General features: G+C 38.1%; 4 protein-coding genes across 11 annotated transcripts; 1 reads left to right on the plus strand and 3 right to left on the minus strand.

Moving 5' to 3' along the window:
- The first annotated feature begins 284 nt into the window (after positions 1-284).
- PGS1 (Phosphatidylglycerophosphate synthase 1) lies at positions 285-6,257 on the plus strand. 3 transcript variants are annotated; one of them, XM_022830615.2, is made up of 9 exons: positions 285-422; positions 1,859-1,935; positions 2,179-2,308; positions 2,535-2,667; positions 3,010-3,232; positions 3,367-3,679; positions 4,731-4,934; positions 5,147-5,328; positions 5,548-6,257. In XM_022830615.2, exons 3-9 carry the CDS (start codon positions 2,195-2,197, stop codon positions 5,741-5,743), a joined length of 1,365 nt encoding a protein of 454 aa, XP_022686350.1. In that variant the 5' UTR covers positions 285-422; positions 1,859-1,935; positions 2,179-2,194; the 3' UTR covers positions 5,744-6,257. The 3 variants fall into 3 exon arrangements, with proteins under 3 accessions (XP_022686350.1, XP_022686352.1, XP_022686351.1); XM_022830617.2 differs by having other exon boundaries at positions 1,859-1,893; XM_022830616.2 differs by lacking the exon at positions 1,859-1,935 and having other exon boundaries at positions 286-422.
- Positions 6,258-6,405: 148 nt separating this feature from the next.
- On the minus strand, positions 6,406-16,646 carry LOC111258981 (prestin). Of its 5 annotated transcripts, XM_022830607.2 has the most exons (13): positions 15,931-16,646; positions 14,606-14,686; positions 13,390-13,580; positions 12,543-12,728; positions 11,998-12,230; positions 11,590-11,751; positions 10,144-10,379; positions 8,921-9,362; positions 8,516-8,692; positions 8,223-8,348; positions 7,756-7,881; positions 7,183-7,530; positions 6,406-6,652 (listed from the first exon to the last, which is right to left on the minus strand). In XM_022830607.2, the coding sequence occupies exons 2-13, from the start codon at positions 14,617-14,619 to the stop codon at positions 6,647-6,649; spliced, it is 2,247 nt and encodes a 748-aa protein (XP_022686342.1). In that variant the 5' UTR covers positions 14,620-14,686; positions 15,931-16,646; the 3' UTR covers positions 6,406-6,646. The 5 variants fall into 5 exon arrangements, with proteins under 5 accessions (XP_022686342.1, XP_022686343.1, XP_022686344.1 ...); XM_022830608.2 differs by lacking the exon at positions 14,606-14,686; XM_022830609.2 differs by lacking the exons at positions 14,606-14,686; positions 15,931-16,646 and having other exon boundaries at positions 10,144-10,259; positions 13,390-14,349.
- A 71-nt stretch (positions 16,647-16,717) lies between these two features.
- On the minus strand, positions 16,718-19,586 carry sta (stubarista 40S ribosomal protein SA). Of its 2 annotated transcripts, none has more exons than XM_022830630.2 (3): positions 19,469-19,586; positions 18,622-19,033; positions 16,718-17,421 (listed from the first exon to the last, which is right to left on the minus strand). In XM_022830630.2, exons 2-3 carry the CDS (start codon positions 18,982-18,984, stop codon positions 16,888-16,890), a joined length of 897 nt encoding a protein of 298 aa, XP_022686365.1. In that variant the 5' UTR covers positions 18,985-19,033; positions 19,469-19,586; the 3' UTR covers positions 16,718-16,887. The 2 variants fall into 2 exon arrangements, with proteins under 2 accessions (XP_022686365.1, XP_022686364.1); XM_022830629.2 differs by lacking the exon at positions 19,469-19,586 and adding an exon at positions 19,303-19,453.
- Positions 19,587-20,408: 822 nt separating this feature from the next.
- Samtor (S-adenosylmethionine sensor upstream of TORC1) lies at positions 20,409-25,491 on the minus strand. Its single transcript, XM_022830605.1, has 7 exons — positions 25,229-25,491; positions 24,756-24,856; positions 23,439-23,588; positions 22,770-22,887; positions 22,341-22,556; positions 21,826-22,040; positions 20,409-21,639 (listed from the first exon to the last, which is right to left on the minus strand). Exons 1-7 carry the CDS (start codon positions 25,302-25,304, stop codon positions 21,448-21,450), a joined length of 1,068 nt encoding a protein of 355 aa, XP_022686340.1. The 5' UTR covers positions 25,305-25,491; the 3' UTR covers positions 20,409-21,447.

The raw sequence follows: 25,491 nt of genomic DNA on the forward strand, positions 1-25,491 counted from the left end.
TTTTTATATCAGGATTAAACAATGCTAAGTAAGTTTGATACCCTATGCAAGTCTTTATTTTTTAATTTTGCTAGATTACTAAGGTTAGGCCACCTGTCGAAGTAGTAATTGTATCGTATTTTTAAATCAGCCTTAATTTATTTTATATGTAGATTGCTATCTATACGTGGCCTGTGTTTTTATAAATAATATTCGGCACGTAGCAGGCGAGAGTTCCACACTCAGGTTTTTCAAAAAACGCCGCGTTTATTAGAACATCTAGACAAGATGGCGCCGCCCATCTGTATTTCCTTGCTATAATTCTTTATGTGATGCTACCGGCGGGATGTCGGGAAGGCCCAACAAAAGGGTTCAAACCTAATTGGAGAAGGAGAAATTTTGTTTGTGTCCGTGCTGGCCCGAAGGCCTGTTAAAACCTGAAGGTAGGTCATTGTTTGGTAGCTTTGTAGCGTATGCCAACAGGGTCGCCGGCTTAAGGGTAGCTCGAAAGTCTGAACTATGACTTTTGCAAAGGGCATTGCCTAGCTAGCAGGCTTTTAGAATATGCGCGACCTAATCAGCTTTTGCGCGGTACTTGGTGGCCTGCGCGAAAACTCTAAACAGAACTGCATGAGCTGCCAGTGTCCCACTGCGCAAGATATTCTCCTGTTTGAGATAATATATAGAGAATAGTACTTGTGATACTATTAATTAGACGAGTGATCAACAAGGGGAATATTGACGAAATCTTGAATGACAGGAAATCGGTGTTTTGATGGACCAGCTGAAAAATCAAGTACTGTCTGAAATTCGTTGAATATATATGCGGCAAATTAATAGTGTTTGTATACTAAGGTCATTGTTGTGTTAGAATTCTAGAAAATTGTATTGAATAAGTGCGTTAGCATTGCGTCGTATTTTTTTCAGAACCGTGCTTCCCCTATTACAGGAAGGCACATGAAGGTGTTCAAAAGTGCATTCTGGAAAGACACATATGTATGTTTTAGGTTCATTCTAACACGACGTAAAGTTCTTTTCGCATGACATGCAAGCATTGATTAAGATCATTCGAAGCCTCTATTATTAATTTACATGGATAAAAATGTTACCCTCATCAGTTACACTCAATACGTAAGAAACAATGAAGCAGAAGCGCAGTGCAAAGTTGCACGGTTTAGATAGTATGGCTAATTTTTGTTAGCGCTATAGCAGATATAATTAATCGTCTAGGAACTCACTCACATAAAGCTCGATATTGCAGTCTAATTGAGCTGCACAACAATAGTTGTTTTTCGGATCGTTTTACTGGCAGCTAAAGTGTCCACGCATTTAGAATGTACTACATCTAAATGTTTTAAAGATATCTGACTTCATTTGAGAAGATAAAATGTAAATCGAAGCCTCTAGTCAGTTAGTGATCAAATTGAAAATATGTGGTACTTTGGCACCAGCGCCATTTTTTATTTATTTCTGATTATATTTTCAGTGCTGAGTTCCGCCATAACGTGGGGCTCATTACTTTGACATAGCCTTTTGCATTTTGAAATCTCGCGAAGGCCTGCTTAATGATGAAACAAAAAGAACAATAGCAGTATAGATAATCTTGAATGAACATGCAATTTAATAAGTTGCAAGTGACATAAAACATTTGGTGTTTATTTACAAACACTCGATTTAATATGTGTTATCAGCATATTTTTGTTTTTTGCACCATTAAGAAATCCCTTGTTTCCTGTACGCGATTTTCCAAACTTTCTTGGATCATTAATGCCTACATCTATATTTAGATTATTCTTTGCAAAATTAACAGGGCAGACAGGAATATTTACAGCAGTTTGCTGTGACCTGATCACTTACCAAAACATCGGTTGTTGCGCAGGTTACCACAGACAGTTTCGGAAGAACACTGCGAAGGCGAGTTACCGTTTTACAACGAACGATCTCACAAGCGTATAGGTAATATATAGTTGAATTAGCAATAGACGATTCATCGAAATGAGGCATATAGAACCATCTACCAGAACGCCAGATTACCTAAGTTTTTCGTTTGAAGTATGCCAATAATATGAAGCGATCTACGTGAACAGTTGATCATCCGCATATAATATCAAACAAAATCGTTATATAGTCGTGACCTAGCGGGACGTCGCCTGAGAATTTTGAGATTCACAAAAAAAAGTTTCCTTTTGTTATTTATAGAGAGCTCAATGCTAAGATGGGATTTCTAAGCGATTTTCGATGGCTCTCAAGATTTGGTCCTGTGTTTGGAGTACATGGGAAAAACGTCCAAGTGCTACACGAACCGAGCCAGTTTTATCAGATGCTCAATGTAAGTAGTCAATAACGATTTTGACGAACTTCACCTCCTTGATATTTTCTGGTTTTCTGGATGGTATTTCTGGATTTCTAAATGGTAATTCATGCGCTAGTTGCTCAGAATTTATAACTATGATTGAACGCATTCTGATGCAAATTAAGCCGTGGCTACGAACCAGATTAGTACACTAGTAATTACGATATCCGTATTAAGCTCATTAATCGAATGTTTCTTCCAGACATTGACATTGAAAGCGGAGAAACGAATTACTTTGGCAGCTTTATACCTCGGTACAGGTGACCTTGAAGCGAAATTCGTTCAAAACCTACGCCTGGCTGTAGCAAAAAACCCTGGCAAGCTTCAACTAACAGGTAAGTTTATATATATTGTTCGAGTATCAGCTGTTTTTGTCAACGTTGCTTCAAATGTGAACGCTCTTTACAATTGGTACTGCAAACAATAATAATAACAGCAGTTAATTTCCCATGAAATTATATTATACATGGCGTATAATAACATTTCTTTCCCTTGAACAGTGGGTAAAGGTAGATTCACTTTGGTAGCTTCCTGTAAAAATGAACCTCCCATGAACTTCGATCGAGCCATTCGGAGACAACAAAAATCATTTGTGCCAAAGCTGAATGATAAATTGTTTTATAACTCATTTAACAACCATACTCGTGTTTGTTTCCTTTTATGTTGTTTGTTGGCAGTGCTTCTCGATTATACACGAGGTTCTAGGGGCGGTGAGTGCTCGTCACGCACGATGCTGACACCATTAATTGATGAATTTGGCTCGCAACGTGTTCGAGTATCGTTGTACCATAGTCCGTTCCTACGAGGACTGGTTCGCTGGCTACCGCACAAGTGGAATGAAGTAATCGGTCTCCAACACATCAAGGTGTATATATTTGACGATAATGTCATCTTAAGTGGGTACGTTGAAAGCGCACGAAACCGACAGTTTTAATAGTTCAGACGCACTCTAGTTAGTTTGGTCTGAAATTGTTCATTCTCATAGATAATAAAGCTTGTGAATCTTATCCTTAATAATCTGTCCATATTTCCAGGGCGAATTTAAGTGATCAGTATTTTGAGCAGAGGCAAGACCGCTACGTGCTATTCCAGAACGCACCCGAGCTGGCCAACTACTACTCAAGGCTGGTCGATACAGTGGGCAAGTTCTCGTTCCATCTAGATTCTGCCAATCGAGTTACGATTGACGATACCCGTCGAATGCATCCATACCAAACCTCGCTTGATAAATTTATCCGAAATACGCAAAAATTATTAAATGACTTCGTGCGACCAAACAAGCGGCCTGAAGAGGAGGTGACCTTTGACACCCATGTGTACCCTCTCGTGCAGATGGGCCAGTTAAATGTATGTGAGATTAACGTTGAAAAACTCTAACTATGTATACAGGCATATCAGTAATTATGGCACACAACAACAACAATTCGACAATAGCGAATATCGTAGCCTTGTTGTCTGGTAATATCATTGCCGCTATGACAAGTGTGTATACATACGTTGGTAGAAAAAGGTATTAATCGTTTTTTAGCCATATGGTTTTAAAGTCACATATTTCGCGTAATGAAAGTCTCGTCAGCGTTGGTATTAACTGGCAGCAGTAAACGTGCCTAAATTGGTGGGATGCTTCCATTCAGATTTAAGGTAGAGCGCCTTGAAGATAAATGAAATTTCTGTGAATAAATGTTCACTGTACTATACAATTTTCCTACAATAAAAACACAAATGCTGAGTAGCCCCATAAAAAAATATATGTTATTTTTGGTGAGGATGTGTTATCAGAAAAATGGCTTTTGGCCCATTCGTTCTCCAAGCTTCAATATGAGGGATACTTCGCGTAGTAGTCGATAAGTTCCGTAAAAGGTTGATAAAAATGATTGCGAAAGTTGAATAAGATTGACTCGTGAGTAGCCACGGTATCATCTAACTAAACATCCATTATGAAGCAATTTTAAGCTACTTTAGAAGCGCTGCCTACAGAAAAAAACTCGTTTTAGTGCTATACGAATTGATACAGACGAATTTAGTTAATTGTACCTTTATCTGGGAAACCCTACAGAAACGCAACGAAATCGCGCCAGTTTTAAAACGATTTGTTACGAGGAAAGAAAGGTGATTCACATAGATCAATATGCGTGCGAATTAAAGCAGGTTTAACACATCTACTGCTGGTCAGATCTTGGCTTTTAAACGATACTAAGGTCGGCCCGGCACGACTTATATTAGCAGAGATTGCAACTTTGAAGCCATTTAGCTAGAAAAACAGTCAATACTTTTTCGATTAATATTATTTCATTTTGTGCGAATGTAAAAACCTTTATTTGTTTGCACGATCCATTGTTGTATAATGTAGAAATATTTGTAAGTGCGCTCTGTTTATTTGCTTTTGTCTCCCATCTAGTTTGGAAATGATCACAAGGTTACGTCCGAGGTACTGAAGTTGAGTCCCGAAGGAAGTCAGGTCCGTTTAGCGACCGGTTATTTTAATCTTGTGCCTGACTATGAAGATCTTATAATTCGAGGGAAGAGTTCATTCGATGTACTTACGGCCCATCCCCGGGCTAACAGCTTCTATAAGGTGCCCGGCTTCATGTATTATATACCGGTGAGTGCCTTCATTTATTCAATCGATTGGCCGTCATTGTCATCGTAGTCATTTCTACATTGAACTGTTGAAGTTCATTTTTTAAAGTAGTTAATAATATACATTTTAAAAGCTAGTTCCTTTTACAATGAATGTGTGACTTACTCATGAACGTTTAGACTCCATGTTATGTTTGAAATTTATTTTCGCTCGGAATATTATTTGCCTTTCAGGTATTATATACTCAGTTATTGAAATTGTTTTACTTGAAAACCGAATTTGTTCGGGACCGTATTCGGATATGGGAATATTACCGAGAAGGTTGGACTTTTCATGGCAAAGGCATGTGGTACTATCCACCTGGTGAAAGCAAACCTGTAATGACTCTAATTGGATCACCGAATTTCGGATATCGGTAAACACTATAACTTTTTACCTAAAAGTACATTCATAAGTGTGAGCAATAACTTATTTTTTGAAATAGCAGTTTAAAAATAACTAGATCTGTCATATAGCTTCATTTATTTCGGTGGTTCACATAGGTGAAAAGTAGAAGTAGATGATTGACGACTTAGTATGGTGGAACTCAAATATCTATGCTCTTTTTCTAACAATTATTTTTTCCTTTTTATAGGTCTATCTACCGTGACCTCGAATCTCAAGTTATTATAGTGACGGAGAATGAAGACTTGCGAAATCGACTAGAAAATGAGCAGAAAACGATTTACAAAACTGTGGTACTAACTGATGAAATGACCTTTAAAGATCCCGAACGCTTTGTGCCATTCTGGGTAGCCTATGTCACAGCGTTTGTTAGAGGATTTTTTTAGAATCAATTCATACATTAATTGAGGGAGATTCGTGGTACATTCAGTGGGTGGCTCATACATTAAAATTCTGCCTATAATTGAAAAATTCAGAATTATCATTACTAGGAATGACGGAGCATTGACATTTGTTTTCCCGAACAGTGTGTAACTAAATCATGAACTCCATTAATTGCGGCTAAATCTATGCATATACGTAGAAGTCCAGAGTACGCAGATGCAGAAGCGTCCAAACAGCGAGCATATTTTCAAGAACGAAATGAGCTAAAGATCATTCGAAGACCCTAATTTTAAGCCTACCTTTTGTCGCGATCAAAGCTGAAGAACAATCGCAACAAAGGTTAAGCTACCTGCCTACCTTTGTACAAGTTGATGAAGTAGTTGTGAGTTGTCTCGTTAATTGAGGGTACGACAAATCAACAAATGTCGACAAAAGTAAATCACAAAGACGGCGTGAAGTGGCTGTGCGAATGTTACTATAACGAAATAAATAATATTTTGTTGCGATTTTGCATTACATGTTTGAGTTTTATACATATCTGCATGAATATATATGTGTATATAGATTACAACAAGTTGAAACTATATGTTCGTTTTGCATCTCGTATAGCTATGTAAGTATTATCAAATTAGCTATCAAGCTAGTTGATTTTGACCCGCGTATAAACTGCGAGATTTCGGATTTGATCTCCCGGAGGATTATTTTGGAATCAATGGAATTTTAGGTGATCGTTTAGAGTATAGTTAGACTTGAGCCAACTTACTAGCGGCACAATTGCAGCCCTTTATCTGCAACATGACATAATAAAAGAGCTGCAACTATTTGAGGAAATATGCTCCATATTTAAGTCAAGATCTTTTTCAATCCCAAGATGTTTTATACAGAAGTATTGAAAGTGGGAAGTTTTAATCCTGAAAACAAAGAAAATTTCACTTGTTATTACACGGCGTCGAGTGCGAGTCTGTTTTTACAAGTGTATTAATAATTCAGATGTGCGCTGTTCAGTATTGATGCCCCGTGGGTCTTGTTTGATGAAGTCAAAGCAAACTTGAAACATTAATAAACTGTATAGGTTGTAAACAATCTAAACAAGAGTAAAAAGGGTTAGCCTATTTTTTATAGCATGAGGCGAACCTCAAAGTTGCTTGTATTTTAAAGTGCTTGCTTGTTAAATCAGCTATAGATATGTACTGAATAGTAGACGTATGAACAGTAAGTCAGCGTCCTTTTTGTGTACAAATCCATAAAGTAATGAAACAAATCAACCTCACCTTTCGGTCTTCATATCTAAAGCCTTTTAGTACAGCTGTTCATTACAAGCTTAACCATAAAGTTATTAGGAAAGGATGAATTAGCGGGTCCAAATGTTTCTGGGTCAGATCAAATTTAAGGTAAGCGTTTTTATTGTTACCGCGGCCGCTAATATTTTTCCTATGCTTACCGTCATCACGCGTACTGCTGCTTTTGCCCTGTCGCTGTTGGGAGATAAATTGTGTTCGTCTTCCTCTGACTCGTGTGCATGGTCGTCTGTGTGCAGGCTGTCAGGACCGAACGCCTCGTTGGATAAAACCATTCTATCGCTAGTCAAGAAACGTCGATGTCGATTTGGCTGTCCGGACGATCTCGTGTAGGAGACGTGCGTATTCATCACGGCGTCATGGACCGTGGGATAGAAATCCGTATCGAGGATCACTTCACTGAGTTCAGCCTTTTTGAGAACTGAGAAGATGTACGGCGAGCAGGATGCGATGAAGATGGTAATACGTCGTGACTTCATTGAATCGATTATCTGTGAGAGATATGTAGATCAAAACGAAGAAACAAAGGAACGCATTATGGAATTTGTGCAAGCCAACAAATATTTGTGATAAGATAAGAAAGTAAAACCTTCACATGGATGTATTTTTAAGTGATGCTCTACTTCTTTAAATATGTTTATGGAAACAATGAAAGGACGAATATAGGATATGCTGGCTTGAAAATGATAGTCAAAAGAGCAATTATTTTTGTGTACCTGTTTTAAGAGAAGAGCAGATGAACCGTCAACGAAGGTTACCCGTGAAAAGTCGAGTATAATGTATCGCGTCTGTTTTTGGCTGATTTGCCTTCCAATAGGATGTGGTAACTGCATTGTGCGGGCCTACGAATGGTAAATACAGCTTACTTGACGACCGGTGACTACCTCAGTATTTGGTGTTCGATCCGGATAGAATTAGGAATGCCTAGCGTAGACCAAAAGCTTCTAGTACGTGAACATACTAGTGCTGCGGCACGTCGACTATCATTCACGAATACAGAGATACGGTATCAGTAGAAGAAACGACATATAAAATGTGTCATACTGAACGTGAACGAATATAGAGCATTTAGTGTTATTATTTAAAATCAACCTCTTCAAGGAAAATAGCATGTCAACTGATGCACAGAAAAATGTAAGCTATTATCCAATTTACATGTTTCACTTAAAGCTTCAAATTTTACCTGATTATATAATATTCCGTATTCGGTGCCGCATTTTCTTATCAGTTCGGTACGAAAAAATTCTGCGTTCGCAAAATGTAACGGGCCTCCATATTGGAATATTTTTACTCCCGGAATTTCGCGGGCCTGAAGTGAAGCATTAATGTGCATTAGTTGGTAACGGGTGTCTATTAAAAGAACAGCTTTTTCCGAAGAGTTTTTACTCTAAATCAATTTTACTTCAAATGAGTCCTGACAACAGGTTACTAAGAGAAGTAGCGAACAATGCCTCGAAATTCAAAAGATTTACTCACATTGGCGCAGAACTTGATGGGAACATAGTACTCGGAGTTTGCTATCTCTCCAAGTAGAAAAGTTTTGGGCCTCTGAACTTTGTAGACAAGCGTCCCCAACGAGAATAAGATTCCGATAAGAAGCCCATAAACCGTGTCTAAGATAACTGTAGCGAAGAAGGACACCAGCCATACGTGCTATAACAGATAAAACAATTACTCAGAAACCAATAGCTAAAGCTGATCGGGTGTATTTACTCTATGGTAAAAAAAAATATGGTATAAACACTTTGAGATATCTTTTACCAAGAAATTTGTTTCAGATGCCATTAGCTTGCAGAGATAAAAACCAAATGCGTCTTTCTTTACTATCAGCAAGAGTTGTACACCAATACAGAAAAAAATAACGTAACAAAGCTAGCTTACCCCATCAATGATCGACAGGTTCCAGAAACTTTTGAAGTCTCGGACCTGCATAAAGATCTTCTTCAGTGATACAATGATGATAGCTGATAGGGTGGCTACAGGAAGTCCCTCGAGAAATTTTCCCATGACGAGGATAACGAAAAGAATCACGCCTGAATTTATGAAGCTTGCCAACTGTGTTCGGCCAGCTGCCAAGAACTGCAGTGAGCTTCGAGGCACCGAGGCCCCAACCGGAAAACAACCGCACAGTGAACCGCAGAAGTTGCTAATGCCAAGCGCAAAGAATTCCTGGTTGGGCTGTATTTCGTAGCCCCGTTCGCGGGCCCAAATTCGTCCCAAAGATACTCCAATAGTGAACGACACAATTGCCACAAGGACTGCGTCCACCAAGATGAAGTTGATTAGCTCGATTCGGAGGACAGGTATGGTGGGTTTCTGGACACTACGTGTGATCGATAATTACGAAACGTTAAGTTTAGGTCTAATGAAATAATAAACATAGACGTTGTATATTTTAGTTACGTTAATTGCGTAAATAAATTCTGAAACCAAGGAGTTTAGGAACAGCTCAACTACACGAAACACATGAGCAGGTGCATTACATCTTGGCGGATGAATAACCCAGTGCGACATTTATATTGAGTCGAGCCGTTTTGTACTCAGATAAATCATGCGTTGTCGATTCGCTTACTTGTCCTATGTTACGAAAATGAACACGATGTGTGTCCTGAGGTTCTCTGAATCTTTTTCTCCCCAACGCGAATAGGTATTATAGTTGTTACAAGTTGTATTACAACATGGAAGTCCGCTTTAGCCAATAGGCTCTATAGATTGGCTGGAAATGCAATTGTTAAACAGTAAAATATACACCGCGTTGGACTAAATGTATAAGTATATATGTGAGAAAAATGTTGACTAGTAAATAACAGCACGGAATTCTGGTCCAACTACGATTCATGTAATAATAATTATTCATATTCCTGCTCCCTCCAACTCATAATTCATATAATAAGCAAGCATTGCATCGTAGAGAACTTAAGTATCCTTGGTAATAGTCATGCATATTCAAATAAACATATGAATAGCTATAAGATTATGGCTTTTCAACTGTTCTAGCCACTTTGTCCCAAGCCTACGTCTGCTCGGAAACGTTTATCGACGTCAAGCATGTAATGTTGGTTCATAAAAAAAGTTCATAACTAGAATTATAGAAGCGCATTTACCTGTTGGGAATCGTTTTGACCACATCAAAGCCGTGTTGTTTGAGATCCATAGTGTTGGATAGAATAACACTGAGTACCAGAACAATCATCTCGATGGGCAGTGGCATATGGAATTTCTTGAGCAGATACGGATCGATTAAGATTTTTACCGCAAGAATTATCAGAATAATAATGACACTAAAGACGAGAGTCTGCCAGTGGGTATCGCCTAAATTCTTAAATAAGTCGGTGTATGTCTGTTGTAACAGAGAAAGGAACAAATAAATTAGTACATTAATACCGCCAACTATATATATGCATATATATAGGTTGTTCTAAATATGTATACGCTAATTAACGGGCCATATAACTTTCTGATCGTCATTTGTTTTTATGGTGTAATATTAAATGGACTAACATTAATATTTCTATGAGGGAAATGTATTTTAAAATGTTTTTGGAAATAAGGAAATGTAACAGAACTACAATAACGATATAGTCGGCCGCTTCAGGCAGATTCATGTACGCAACTCGCAATGAACCAGATGAAAAAATAAGTTGTAAGCGGTTGGTATTGTCAAGATATTCGTAAGCAACATTTCGGAATGCCAAGAACATTTAGGGCTTTACTAGCTAAGTAAGCATTATAAAGTTAGTTAGAAGGTTGTAGTAAGGCACCCCATTCGTACGACAGTCACGTCGTGAATTAAGCATCAACAAATTAAGGTCCCATTGCGTTTTAAGATGTCGTAAATGGAAAAGATAGTACATATCCTCAATAAAGATGATTTAGACTAAATAAAATTATTTTGCAAATGGTATGCAAATGGAAAAATGGGGTTGGTATGAACAGTTTTGGGAAAAATTGTTTGAAACGATGAAGCTACATTGAGATCAAATGTCATAACTAGTCGACGTAACCACACTTACTAGGCAACCGTAAATCTACATGTTGCACAGAAATACCATGTAAATTTACTGGACATTATAGTATGGTACGGCGTTTTAAGTAAAGGATTAACTGTACAATACTTTCATGGGAATACAATGATTGGTGCTAATAACTGGGCTTTGACATTACAAGAATCTGGTTTATTACGCATTCGGGAAGATCTTGGTGAAGATGGCGAATTTCAACAGTATGTAGCACCTAGATACTATTATTATCATATAAGAGCATATATTGATGGTAATCGGAATATTGGACAAAGTCCCATAGGGTATTCTGACACCAATAAAGGTTTTCTCGAGTGGATGCCTAAGGATAAAATTTATGCTTGAAAACCGATGATACTGGGAGATTTAAAAGCAAAAAATGCACCACAACACCAAATTAAATGTGAAGTCAAGCAATCAATAGTTTTCCGTTGTCGGCAGCATACTGGGCAGAACGGTAAAAATTTTAAGTATTTACGGTATAAAAGGATTTTTTTTTATACGAAAAAATGTAGAATAATGTATTATTACCCGAATTAAAGGAAACGCTCCAGTGTGCTTTGATACATTGAATCCAAGTCCATGGAGCTGAGAGGACCCTATATGAACGGAGACACCGGCAGTAAATCCTGAGACAAACTGGTCGCTTAGAAAGACGCTTAAACTACCCATATGCAAACAGCCAAACAGCAGCTGTAAACAGGAATTAACAAATAAGCAAAACGGATTCAATTTAATGTTGGTGGGTAAGCTACGCATTAAAATATATTTCAATTAATCGATATATAGTATGTTTCGGGAAATATGTCGCCAGAATTTAATGTCGTGCCTTTACTAAACAGTTTTAGTTAAGTATGTTGGCATCAAAAAAACGCAACATAACTAATGAGCATTTACCAACAGCATCCGATAAACTCATTAGGCAATTCTCGAGCATACCTGAAATATACCGGCGAAAAAAGCGAGGGTTCTGGCCACATCGATAGGAGAAATATCAGAGAATGAACTGCGAGAAGTCTGAACCACTTTACTACTTATGATGCAGATAACAGCTAATGCTCCGATCGAGTTGTGACGCGAGGTACCGAAGATTGCGTACATGAGCATAGGATACATGGCCGTGTAAAGACCATTGATAGCGGGGACTCCGACGATGAGCGCATATCCGAGAGCTGCGACATATGATTTGATACTAATTTGTGACATATGAGCATAAACAAAGCTTTGATTTGCAAAAATTTATTATTCCAATGACTGCTTCGAAAAGAGCACACATTTCTAATTTTTTCGAATATTCACTTGTTGTTTGCTAGCACATATAACACTTAGTGTATATATTTCGTGGCAAGCATTTTTTGCAACTCAAAAAGTAGAGAAAAGACATTAGTCTTTTATTCGAGTGTTCCTATTAAAACCCGGAAAAATTCAATGCTTTTGATAATTGTAATGTTAATACTGTATTCTTACAGCAACTAGGTACTAACTTTGGGGTACATGGAAAATTGCAACGGTCAGACCACAGATGATGTCAGGAACTAAGTCTGTTCGAAGATTGTAATTCCTGATCCAGTTGCTGATAGGGAAGAAGGTCAATAAGGAACTTTTTAGTTTCTTTAAGGAGAATTTTTGTTTGGCATACTTTTTCACAATGTCGGCCTTACTCGACTTTTCTGAAACAATTAAACATTCATAAAGTACATCAGGCATTGTAGTAAAACTTCTCAATATTATACATATTTATTCCTTTAGATCGACAAAAATAATTTGGAAAGAAAATGGAAGTGATTAATTTTTTAATAGCAGCTAACACTTCCGTATTCTCATTGGGATATTATGTACCGAGGCGACGTAAAAAATATGTCGAAGCGTGAAAATATTGTTTGAGATCCGGATGGTTTTAAAAGTAGAAATTACTGCTGTACTCTACTATTTACTGTTCTAAGTTCATATTTACTTGTGGAAAGCATTTCTAATAAATATTCAAGAAAACAAAAACATCACGAAGTTATGAATCATCACAAAAGCTATGCCCAGCTTGAGACATGGTACAGTCTTGAGTACCGACAGCAAGGATCATCAGGAGTTTGTACGTGAAAAAAAGCCCAAAACCTCTATTATATTTATGTTCTTAGCGAAGATCGAGTGAGGGAAACCAGCATTCTTCTAGTTTAAAAAACGTTACATTACCATTATGCAATTTTGAGAACGAATCGTTTGAAGTAAAAGCTGAATCGATAAAAGAAAAGCTAGTACGTTTGGGTACCGTTGGTTTGTCGCTCATTTTTGTAAACATGCTTAGAAATCGACTACACTAATATAGAAGGAACTAACCCTTAATTGCATGGCTGCATATATCAAAGTGTGGTTGGTTGAACGCAGACCTGCGGGTGGGCGTTCCCATGCTCACCGAGCTACATTTACAAAGCTTCTTGATATCCCGTTGAATGAAGTTGTGCCTCCGATCAGTTTCATCGCCGCCATTGTGATTACATTTTCCTTCACCATTGCGTGGATCTGTAATCCTATGAGCAAGTTTACGAAGCCACATTATATTTCGCTAACTATTTTTTAACATGCTTGAAGGGTTTTTGTCTTCGATCCACTTGTGTGATGATTGGTTCCGGTTGTTTCCTGCCTTTTCAAGCTTTTAAACGTTGAGTACGGAAGCCCCTAAACATGCACACTCGAACAAGACCACCTAAGTGATCAGTGAACACCTCACAGTGGAAAAAACCACTCATGGACTACGCCAAAGCATGCAGCCTAACTAATACGCTAATTGAAATACGTAAAGAGGGAAGGAAAGGATAACGTACTACGGTAGAATATCTAAGAGTGACAACTGTGAACCTGCTCAACAACCGGAATAAATGCACTTTAAAAGCTCAATTTTTTGTCTTTATAAAGAAACTCAATAAGAATCAAAGGTGACACTTGCATTACTCATCGACAAACTGTTCACGATGAAATGGACATCACTGCAGGAGTTTAACTTTATTCCCAAGATGAACAGTCAGCTCATTAGTTAAACTGTCTATAGATAGGACACAAGTAAAGTTTACAATGCGGTTGGCTCTTTCCGGCAAAAAAATAAGGTTGAGCTGATGCGTAGATTAAGAATGTTTACTGAGACATTCACAGTAGAGCATGCATTCTCGGCGGAATCCAAGAATAGAATTTGCAATGACATCTATTAGCTTATCCATGGTTTTAATAAAAAAGGATACATATTACATCTAAGGACGAATTGACGATTTTACTTCGTAAAGAATTAAGGAAACCTCTGCCCTATGAAACGAGAAACATACAAGCTGCTCTATGATTTGGTTTTTTTAGCCAAATTATGTTAATAACAAAGCACAGAGGAAAGTAGATGATACATCCGATCCTATTTTCAAAATTTCTTATTGAAACGTTTTTAGCTTCTGACTGACGTTTTGTTGCATTTTTTTCAACAAAACTATTTTTAGATGTGTTCGTACAGAGCCTGAAACAAACACTTGCTAAGTATGTTGGAGTTTTTAAATGAACATTTAAAGTTTCTCACCCGTTATTCGACATTACGAACAGTCGTTTAAACTGAACGCTTTAGAAATAAGACACCGACCCAGGTCGTCAATTTCCTCCTCTGTGAATCGAGAAAATGTTGATTATACGCCGAGAACAAACTCTAACAACCGATTTTACGTAAACCAATAGCAAGAAAGGTCTACTGAACGCGTACTTGGTACCGCAATGGAGATCACAATATGACTATTAATCCTTATCAAGTAACATATAAAATTAAATATATCCAACCGGGCGCCACCGAAGGCCAGACTCCTAGACGTAAATCCTAAGGCTACTAGCTCTCGTAAATCGTGAATTCTCAGCAGTGAGTTTGTCGATGGAGGTGTTGAGACATAAAAGAACATAATAAATTGATTGTTTTGCAGGGTAATAATGATTCATAACCGGGGAGACAACTCTGCTGGCAGTTACCAAGCAGCGTGGGGTCTATAAAGGTATACTTTCTATGAAATTCTTATTCATCTTCTAGAGTTTACGAACATTATCACTTTGTATCTCATTTATATATATATATATATTTATGAGATGCCTGTCTAAATACCATGGAAACTGCAAAGGTAAACAAGCCATGACTATTCCGATCTTATTAGCATGAGTAATTAATTCCTAAAGGCAAATCAATACAAATGCATTGTGTTGCTTATGCCCACGTGGTAATGGAAACGGGCAAAAGCTCTTATAGTCACGTCGAATTCCTTTGTGGTTTTAGTATAGTTTACGCGGTCTCCTTCTTCCTCAGTTAATTTTGTTCATGCTTGCAAACCTTCAAATTCGTGGCCAGCATTATCAAAAAAAATGCCTATCCATATAGTTCAGTAGCATATTCCATCAAATCGGCATTTTTCAAAGTATTTAATATTGGCTTTTTATATGTTATTTTCATTTAGCCTATATTCTGGCCTGGATAAGAAGCTAGGTTAACTTACGTCAGTAAAATCGGTTCATGCTGTAGCTTATCGTTTCGGTAAAACGGCTTATTAGTTTTTATATGTCTACTACGAAATCTGTCTTATTGCAGCTTTGCAATATATCAGTACATGGCGATGCAGTTGTACGTCATCACTAAAGTCGTTAAAGTTTCGGCTTCTATGCATTCAAGGGACGCATTAATCATAAAAATCAACCAGAGGCAATGTAGCATTCATTTGAGGAACTATATAAATACTTAGATAGTGGAATACGTCTCTAGTACATATTTTTATGTAGCGACTGACAAATACTGTCATATCTAGCATGTGACCTAGGTAAAGCATCGGTTTTTTTTTGCTACTGTAATTAGCCTTTTTTAGAGGAATGACTTACACCATTTTAGGGTAACTTGCTATGAATCAAAACCGGACGACCAAATGTCTCCATATGACAAATTGATATTCTTGAATCTCAGTTTGTTATTGCTAGAATCTTGAGAGTGAAGAATCTTTTTAAAGCAATGCATACAACAATGAGTGTCTTTAATGAGACACTGAGCTGAGAGAACACTCGTTGAGAGGAAAGGATACCTGGCATGTCCTCCAGACTCAGCCATAAAAAGGCCACAGATAATGATGATGGTACAGCTTTAGACTGTGCTATAAACCCCAATAGTTATGACGACATCAAATCGTCAGCCTGTTACTATAGTAAAAAAAAACCAAAACGTATGCCATGTGTGTATCGAAATGGAATAGTATTTAGAGTATTTCTACCTGTTGATTCTAAGGGCTAATAAGGAGAATAAGAGCAATACTATTATCTTAAATGTACACGCCTTTGTGGATACGTTTTCACACATAGCGGTGCTGTGTAAGTAATATCAGCAGAGCGGTTTTGACGAAAATAACTCCGGAATGGAATGTCCCATATTGCTTAAACGCACTGACGCCAACAGGGCGGTACTTGCGCTTGATCGCGTCCTCCCCTACATTCATGGCTTCTTCTGACTAGCCTCTAACTTTAAATGCTTAATTAGTAAATACTACGGGTGTTTCAAAGTTCACCTATTAATATATGTGAACTTCATTATTCGATAATAAACAAAGGGACTGTCATGTCCATCGCCGTTTCCCTGTGAGTGCCTATTATCTAATATCACTTATTAAATACGCGTTGCTTTTTCAGCAGTACAGCATCGATCAGCTGTTTATTTTCTTATGCTGTGCCACAATTACAAATGATTTCTGCCAGTTGCGAGTGGTGACAATGATTTTAATACTTCCTAGCAAGACCTTCTGTAGTACATTGTACAGCAGTTCATCTGGCGAGATGTTCTACTCGCTTTGTCTAATCGGCCCAATTGATAACCTTCTTGGTGTTTGGCCAGTCCTCAGTAGCGCCAGTAACAGCTGGAGCTGGGGCGATGGCGGGGGCAGTAGCGACAACGCTGGTAGAACCAGCAGGCGTCGCCCATTCGTCGTTAGCAGCGAGACTGCTAACGTCGGTCTGGAAGTCCGTCGTGAAATCCTCCGTGGGCGCCTGGGTGATCCCGGATGGAGCCGCCGCCTCAAGGGCAGCCTGCTCTTCTTTCTTGACCTCGTCGGGATCACGATAGATGAACATATCGACTTTAATATCCCAAGGCACCTCACGGGGCACGGTGCCTCGCATACGCATAACCTCACGGGTCAGCAGCCACCACATCAGACCTATCGAGTCCTTGGCCTTGTTGTTGCACGGGATGGCAATGTCGACATAACGCAAGTTCGAATCGGTGTTGCAGAAGGCGATCACGGGGATGTTCGAGTACGAGGCTTCTTCGATAGGCTGGTGGTCTGCGCCAGGATCGCATACGACAAGGAGGCGAGGCTCCTTAAAAGCCTGTTGAAGAAGAAAATGATTAAAGAATAATATGTAATATAATAATGGTATGTGTTGATTTTCAATAAAAACTCCTTGAATTTAAAACCCATTTCAAAGAAACAAGTTTTGTTTTTCACGATCGACAATTAGGCGTAAATTTTCAGATAGCTGTAAATGGTACGTAAGCCGAACTAGATCTGTAACATATTTACATGCTTTAGAATGCTCCCCAAGTAAATCTCCTACTAGTGGTGCATAAAAAAATGTGGGCCCCATCACTACGGCACGGACCATCAAATTGTCTGTAAAAGGCCGGGTGCGCGCCAACTCTCGTGGTGCCTTCCTTCACCAGGGTGACCCAGACCCTCAAAACAAGGTTCTGGATTCCCCAAAGTAGTGAAAAATCTCTGTACCATCGGTGTAACACATCGCGCATGTCACAGGGTAGACGCGCTGCTAACTCGACCAATGGTTTAACACAGATATGCATGAATTACCATTTCCCTTCATTCAATATATATATACCTTTTTGTTCACAGGTAATTGATCACAGTTCTTTTCCTAATATAACGACGACGTATATTTTCCTTTTAGAGGCATGCTATAACGAGTTTCATACGATTTCTGAAAAGCCTGAGTAAAGGTACGACGCATAGCGTTTAGATCTAATAGATCAAAAAATTCATCACCACGGTTCGAGAATCTATTCTTCATATAAGCATTAGTGGCCGTTTCAAAGAGAAAAACAGCAATTGGCCATTGGGTCATCTATCTAAACTCTGACGGTTTTTCTTTTCTCCCTTGCATTTCCGAAATTTTTGGCCTTCGGAAATTTCAACCCAAAATATATTTCGTTAAAATGTATGTAGCATATCTGAGCGACGCTTTAACGAAGTTACACCCACTAATACGCGCTATTAGGTTGTTTGCGGCTTAAGAAAAGAATATTTTCAAATGACTAGTTAGTGGTCCAAGTCCCTAATTAAAGTTGAAATCGGCTATATTGAATAAATATGATCAAGAGAGATGACGTTTTCAACATATGTAAAAAAGAAATGTATATTTTCGTTTTAATACAGGTTAAAAAGCGAAGTACAAAAATCCGGATATAAACGTGCCAACTGTATATATGTGTATGTAGCATCCCGGTAAAAGATTGTTTTCAGAACCCACAAACAAATGACTCTGTTTAGTTATCTCACAAAATAGTTCAAGTACCTGCTGAATCTGATTAGTAAAGGTACCAGGGGTGTATCGGCCGGCAATGGGTGTAGCGCCAGTGTACTTTGCGAACTTCAGCACGGCACGCTGTCCAAGCGGCTTCGATTCGCCGGAAGACGATGAACAAGCAATGGCGCAGACTTCGGATGTGTTTTCGACGGCGACAATGGCACGAGCCGCGAGCAAAATCTTCTCCCATGTCTTGCTCAGGTCGATCAAGTGGACACCGTCCGAGCGACGCTTGAACACATACTGTTCCATTTGATAGTTGACATTAGTCGCACCGATATGGGTGTGGGCTGCCAGGAAATTTTTCACATCTTCCTGTCGCAACTGCAAAACTTTGTTTCCCTCCGACATCTTGGCGCAAAAGTTTTCGTTCAAGGCAATGACGAATAAAAACTTCGGACTGCGAAAAAAGATTAAAACACGAAACATTTGACAAGATTACATGTAAACAAAGCAAATTGAACCATCATCTAAAACCATAATGATAAAAGAATATCATAGCACTGCCAGGGTGTATTAAACCTAACTGGGTTAACTGAAACTTAACAACTTCTCAAAGAATGTCGGCTAATATCAATGGCGTATAGAAATGTTGAATACTTAGAGTCGAGGAACTCTTAAATTTCATTTGCATGACTTTTGCCGAATTTAATGCCCACGTGGTCATACCGTTGCCGAAACAATATCATCACATGACACTCATATGCATAAAAGTTGATAAAGTAGTGGCACAGCAATACACACTACAAACTCCGGAGTCGACTGGCATTTTCGGAACATGTTATAATGTACAAAGGGTCTTAGTTTGTTAGAAATATCAATAAAGAATATACACCTTGATGCCACTTGAAGGCAGCTCGACAAAAAAGACCGCAACAAACATTCGCAAGATGGAGGAGGCCATCCGCCCGCTGGATTGACGGATCGACCTTAAACATGATGGGCTCTCTGCAGGGTTTAAGTTAATTCGACTCAAAAGGGATAGTAAAAAAGACCTACAAACATTTTAATAATATCTAACCGGTGGGAAAAACGGATGAAACTGTCAAAGATTCGATATATTCTATATTTATGGGCACATTTTGTCGTGTGTAGAGCCGCTTTGGTTACTGGCGGCAATTTTTAAATTTCAATGTTAGATCGCTATAGGGTACCCTCCATGCACTGATGGACTGTGTATAAAGTTAATTTCATTGTGTCTTTACAGAAAAATGGGAGTTGTTTAAAAATCCTTCATAATGCGTTACCAATCTATCATGATTGATAAAGCTAAATTATTTTTGGCTGTTTCTGTCAGTAAAAATTTATAATTTACAACGGATCTTTCTTATAAGTAAGTTATCTTTGTAGTACATAGTCAATTTAGAACAATTTCCTTCATATGGCGAGTATGGAACATATATTAGAAGAATACTCAAAACTGCTTAAACAATTTGTTTTTAATACCGCTGCAAAAAATCGATTTAAATAAAGTTCACTAGGAAAGGAGACTTCGTTCTTCATCCTCGTAAAAGTCCTGTTTGTGTGAAAAGGTTAAGCCTCAAAAATACTTTCCCTAGATTAAACTAAATGTGCCTGATAAAAGATATTTGGATATAACTGAATTTATATATTTGCCTATTTTGATCACAGTCCAGACAACATATCGTTATTAATATCTAAATAATGCATCAATTCATTAATTACAATAATTTATTCAGTAGTTGCAAAATAATTTTACATTACGTATGCACTTAATTTTAGATATTTATCTAGATAAATACAAAATGCAGCTATAACACTTAACAAATAAAATACATTTTTATTGTACAGTACTCCTTTGACCATTCAGTTATTTTTGCTATTGAAGTTAGAAGTATTTCGCTGTATTTTTTATTGTAATTTTTATCATATTCAGCTTGATGAAAGCCTATTATACAGGGTGGAGCATTTAAGTCCGGACTATTCCTTGTGAGTTGTTTCTAAGATTGCATTTGAACGAAGGTATACATTGCAACGAATTTTTTTCGCGTGTGCTAGAAGTGTCGTTCTTGGTAATCGTGCTTATTTATTATAACCATCATTCACTGCGATTGTAACTTTTTATCGATATCTGGATTACTTATTAATCATTTTCAAAAATAGTCTTTTGTTGATAGGCAAGTACGTTTTTTTTATAGTAATCATGTGTGACATAGTGACCTTGGTAAATTTAACGTAAATGCAAAGAGTGCCGTATAAGCATGCTACATAAAAAAATTACAGCGGAATGACACTCTTGACTGATAGCAGGCCAAAAAGTGCAATAATGCAAACGCTAAAAACAACCAAAAAGTCCAAAAGGCACAAAAGGACGCAGGACGTCTCAAAGTGACTAATCGTTTTAGCTTATCCGGACGGCTTAATCCGCATTGATACTCTGTTTGTTAAAAAGGCCATCATTTAATATAAAAAATCTAGGAGTATAAATATTGGCTTTTGAGCCATTTCGATGAATTTTCGAGGTCGTAGGTTTACCTCATAGAAATCTCTATCATGTCTTCCACAGTACTTTTCCTGCTGCGTTGTCTTCCGCCCTGATGAGCTCGCTGTTCGGTTCTAGAGACAAACAGTTTTCTTGCCAATAATAGTGGACACACCGATGTGCGATATAACGAGCAGCTCGACAAAGATTATCCAAATTTGAGTACTACACCCTGTATATATATATATATATATGCACACATATGGATAACTTATAAATTAGCCATGTACGTACATTTATTAACATTGGAGTATTATACATTCATTGAGAAGTAATTTTTACAGTCTAATAAAGTATACATTTTATGGAACCTAGTCATTGTCATCGTCTTCGAATTCCAACGGCATCTCAGCGAGCATCTCGGCGATGCTCTCATCTTCATCTTCGCCCCGTAATTCCGTTTGGACAGCGGAGTCACCACCCTCAAATTTTGCCACATAATCCTGCCTGTCTTGATGAATCGACATTTGCGGAGCAAGCTCGTCCACACAATTTGAACATAGCTGTAAGGAGAGATATGTGTACTTACTCTCCGCTTTTGTAAGATTATATTATTAGATTTAAGGATTTTATCCACCCTTGCGTCATAATGAGAGGTTGTTGTGAACACTTAGCCGTTAGTGACTATATAGATATATACACATATATCACGATTATTGAGATAATTGAGAAAACACGCTTAAATATACCTCTTCATAGCTGTGTTTGCAAGGTTGCGCGTCAAGCTGCATAAGATGTCGTGAAACAGGACAGAGTTTACGGAATGAAATGCAATGAAGATGTTGGTGCTTTGAGTAACGAACCCTATCTAGACCTAGTCGAAGTAGCGTTCTTCGCCAGCCCTGAATCATGGACATGTTCTTTTGAGCATGTTTCGAGTCTGGTGTGATCACAACCAAAAGACCTGCAAGCAAACGATTACATATAACCTAAATTATACCAAGATGCAGGATGCAACCAATAGCAACAAAGCTATCTATGAAAGTGAATAATTACTTATTCACTCTGAATATATATATACATGTATACAGAGTGATCTTGGTAATTTAAGATTACTCTGTATACATCTCCTGTCGGATGAACAGAACTAACCTGGTTATATTTAATTACCTTGATATATATATCAGACTTTGATGACGACGAAGTTTATGTAAAATTCAGAACAATTAAAAAATTGTGAGCAAAAAGCTTGTAGCTTATTAACCGTTGTCTTTGAGTGCTTTGTAAGCGTTATGCACAGCGCGGAGGCGTAACCGTGCATCGGGTAGATATTCGAGAAGAAGGCAAAATACCACAACGTGGAAATATCCTTTTGGCAGGGTATCTATTTTGCGTGCTGGCGTTGATGGTGTGCATACAACGTTAAGCTTCGAAGAAAAGTTAACCGTGACAAAATCGCACTGAATCACGTCAGGGGTTGCTGTAAAGAGCACCAACAACAATGACAAACGTGATGAGCGGCACAAGTTATTGAACTATTAAATTAGACTGAGAAGTCTATATATTTATGCCTTGTATAGAATCTTTGCTATCAACCATATCTCATATTCTCTTAAGAATAGACTACGATTCGCAGGTGCTCAGTCGCTTGCAAATGACGAATTTCTCGAGGGCAAAAGAGCCTGTAACCTACCTGGTGAGAGATCAACGGCTGTTATATCGTAATCGAATTTGGAAAACGGGTTATAACAGCTGCCAACGTCCAATAGTCGTAATTTTTCGTTCTCGTTCAACTCAAAGTCCTTCAGCGGCTAAAATAGAATTAGACCACATAAAAATATGGTCGATATATATGTTTATTCAGTCTCAGAAAAAAATTCTACTATGTGAGATTATATGATACATAAACTACGTTGCTTCACAATTTCAAGCTGGATGGGCGCGCTGGTCTATGGCCATGCACGTGCATAAAATGACAGTGCTTTTCAAAAAACGCGACATGGAGGAAAACGGACTAGCAAATTGTTGATAGTTTAGGATTTTCATAGAGTATTTACACTGAATAACTACAGGTAATCATTTTAGGATCGAACAGAAGCCTTGAAACTTTGCTCGAAGCATGGAAAATCTTACATTTGAATCTTAACCCCATAATTTCGTTATAAATGAAAATATTCTGTATTAAGCATATGTAGAAATTATTCGGGCTATCTGCTGAATTGTTTAACTATCGAAAATGGTCAGCTCTATCTGCCAAATCCGCCCTTCTAAATATGGCGGAGAAGCAAGAAGAAGATTAATTATATCGAATAAATCGTTTTTAACCCGTTTGAAAATGTCTATAACCGTTTTTATAACTAACTTCAATGACTGCCTCCACGTCCTCCACTCTTGAGTGTTTCCGGAACATCCGTCGCATGACACGCTCAAATCCTCCATCGCGATAATAGTCTTCGATTTCGGCGTGCGTAATCGCAATTCGGTCGTCCGCGCGTTCTTTGCGGATCCAAACCTACGTAAGCGTTTCGAATCCGCAAGCTACACACATTATAAACGTGCTCATTACGCAATGGTAACTTTATTAGCGGCATTGTAAATCGGGTTTCATATCACACACTACATTTAGGTTTATCTATAATCATTAGGCAGGTACATAAGTGATGACAGTTTTCCTTCTAACGCTCCTTTTTTCCTTTCTCACTCCATTCAAAAGTACTCTCTCTTCTCCATAGGCCAGTCGTAACTTCACTGTACAATGAACGGAGCTTAGCCTTAAGTTCAGACGTCCAAGATGGATATTCCTACTGAAAAAATTGATTTAAGATACCTGCTCTATTGATCTTTTTTGTTTAGACGGAAAAACTGCCGTTGTAGTCCGGAACAAGTGTTCCGTGTACAGCAAGACCTCTGCAATCGAAGAGTCTGCTTCAAAGCATCTGATGAGTTCCAAGATGAAATCTTAGACTTGGAGAATGTATATCCCTTGGTCGGCCATTCGAGATCACTGAGGACTTCACACGATAAGCAACTCGTAAAGCTAGATTTTTCACCTACAAAGTCGATCATTTGTGTTTATTTTTTTTTCTAGTTTAAACGTTTTCTATACTGCGAAACACTTGGGAAGAACAAGATGGTGAACTAAAATCTGTATCTAACCCAACCGTGTAGAGTAAACGAAATTATCCGACCGAAATGACCGATGAACAGTAATGCTAAATCGCGCGTGGCGAAAAACAAGCCGCTTTGCAAGCGCTTTTCTTTCAAGAGGTTTCTCTATATCCACGACATTCTTCAGGTCCCCAATCGACAAATTTCCAATCACAGGCAAATAAAATTTGTAACGGTATATTTGAGAATGAAACAGGATTTTGAAAACTGGCTTCACAAGTTCATAAATTTCTGGTGACAAAAAATAAGTTAATTGGTGAAAAAACGGGAAACGGTTATGGAGAGTGATTGGGAATATGTAATAGATTAATTTTCCGGTAGAATTATAATAAAACGCTGCTGTCTTTTCTGTAAGGCTGTAAGGTAACTTAGTAACTACAAAGGCACATTTAAGCACAGCTGGTTTTTACGAGACGAGTTTGAAACCAGACATCTTTCGTATGGTTTGATCGTTTAGCATTGTTTACAACTTCGGTGTCGCTTCTGTATCTGTGGCCCTTGTTTATCATACCTTGGTGGCCAGTGAATGCATGGCTGATGCGTAACGAGTTTTGGCTTCATCACCACTGTCCATGCTGTGATCCTTCCAAATGGCCATATAGTCTTCAGGTTCTAAGAAGATAGGAAAAAATATTTAAGAATTTGCGCCTGTTATCAGCCGTATGTAGAATCGAGGTTATTAAGACCCATGAAGTATACGATAATCGGAGCCTACTCAGACGGCCCCCGTAATATCTTTTAAATTCCGCGTTAGGCACCTTGTACGATTAACGATTAAGCTTCCTTTGTAATAGGTGATTGTTTGACCAACTCACTTTTTGCAAATATTTTTTCTATCGCATAGGCATATATACATACATAACGCATACCAATAATGCAAAATGGCCAATTCTCATATTTGCAACAGTCGCGTTAAGCGTGTAACTAAGAGCGAGGAACTATAAAAACGAATGATACTGATAATTAGGTATGTAGAAGTTGAACCTTTTTGCACACGGTAACGAAGCTCATCATGCAATCCTTGAATGACCTCGACGAGCTCCTCTTGATTCGCCTCCATATTATTTTATCTTCCAATTCCAAAAATGTTCACATAGCGACTAACAACAACAACCTTTCGTACGGGTCACTTTTGGTGGGGCTCCCATGTGTTAGCGTAACGATTTTGATACACGAGACAAATTACACACAATGAGCTGTCGCTCCACAGGGAAAGTTAAACAATATCACTAACAGCCCTCATTTAT

The sequence above is a fragment of the Varroa jacobsoni genome, unplaced genomic scaffold (genome assembly GCF_002532875.2).
Source record: "Varroa jacobsoni isolate VJ856 unplaced genomic scaffold, vjacob_1.0 scaffold_283, whole genome shotgun sequence".
Lineage (NCBI taxonomy): Eukaryota > Metazoa > Arthropoda > Arachnida > Mesostigmata > Varroidae > Varroa > Varroa jacobsoni.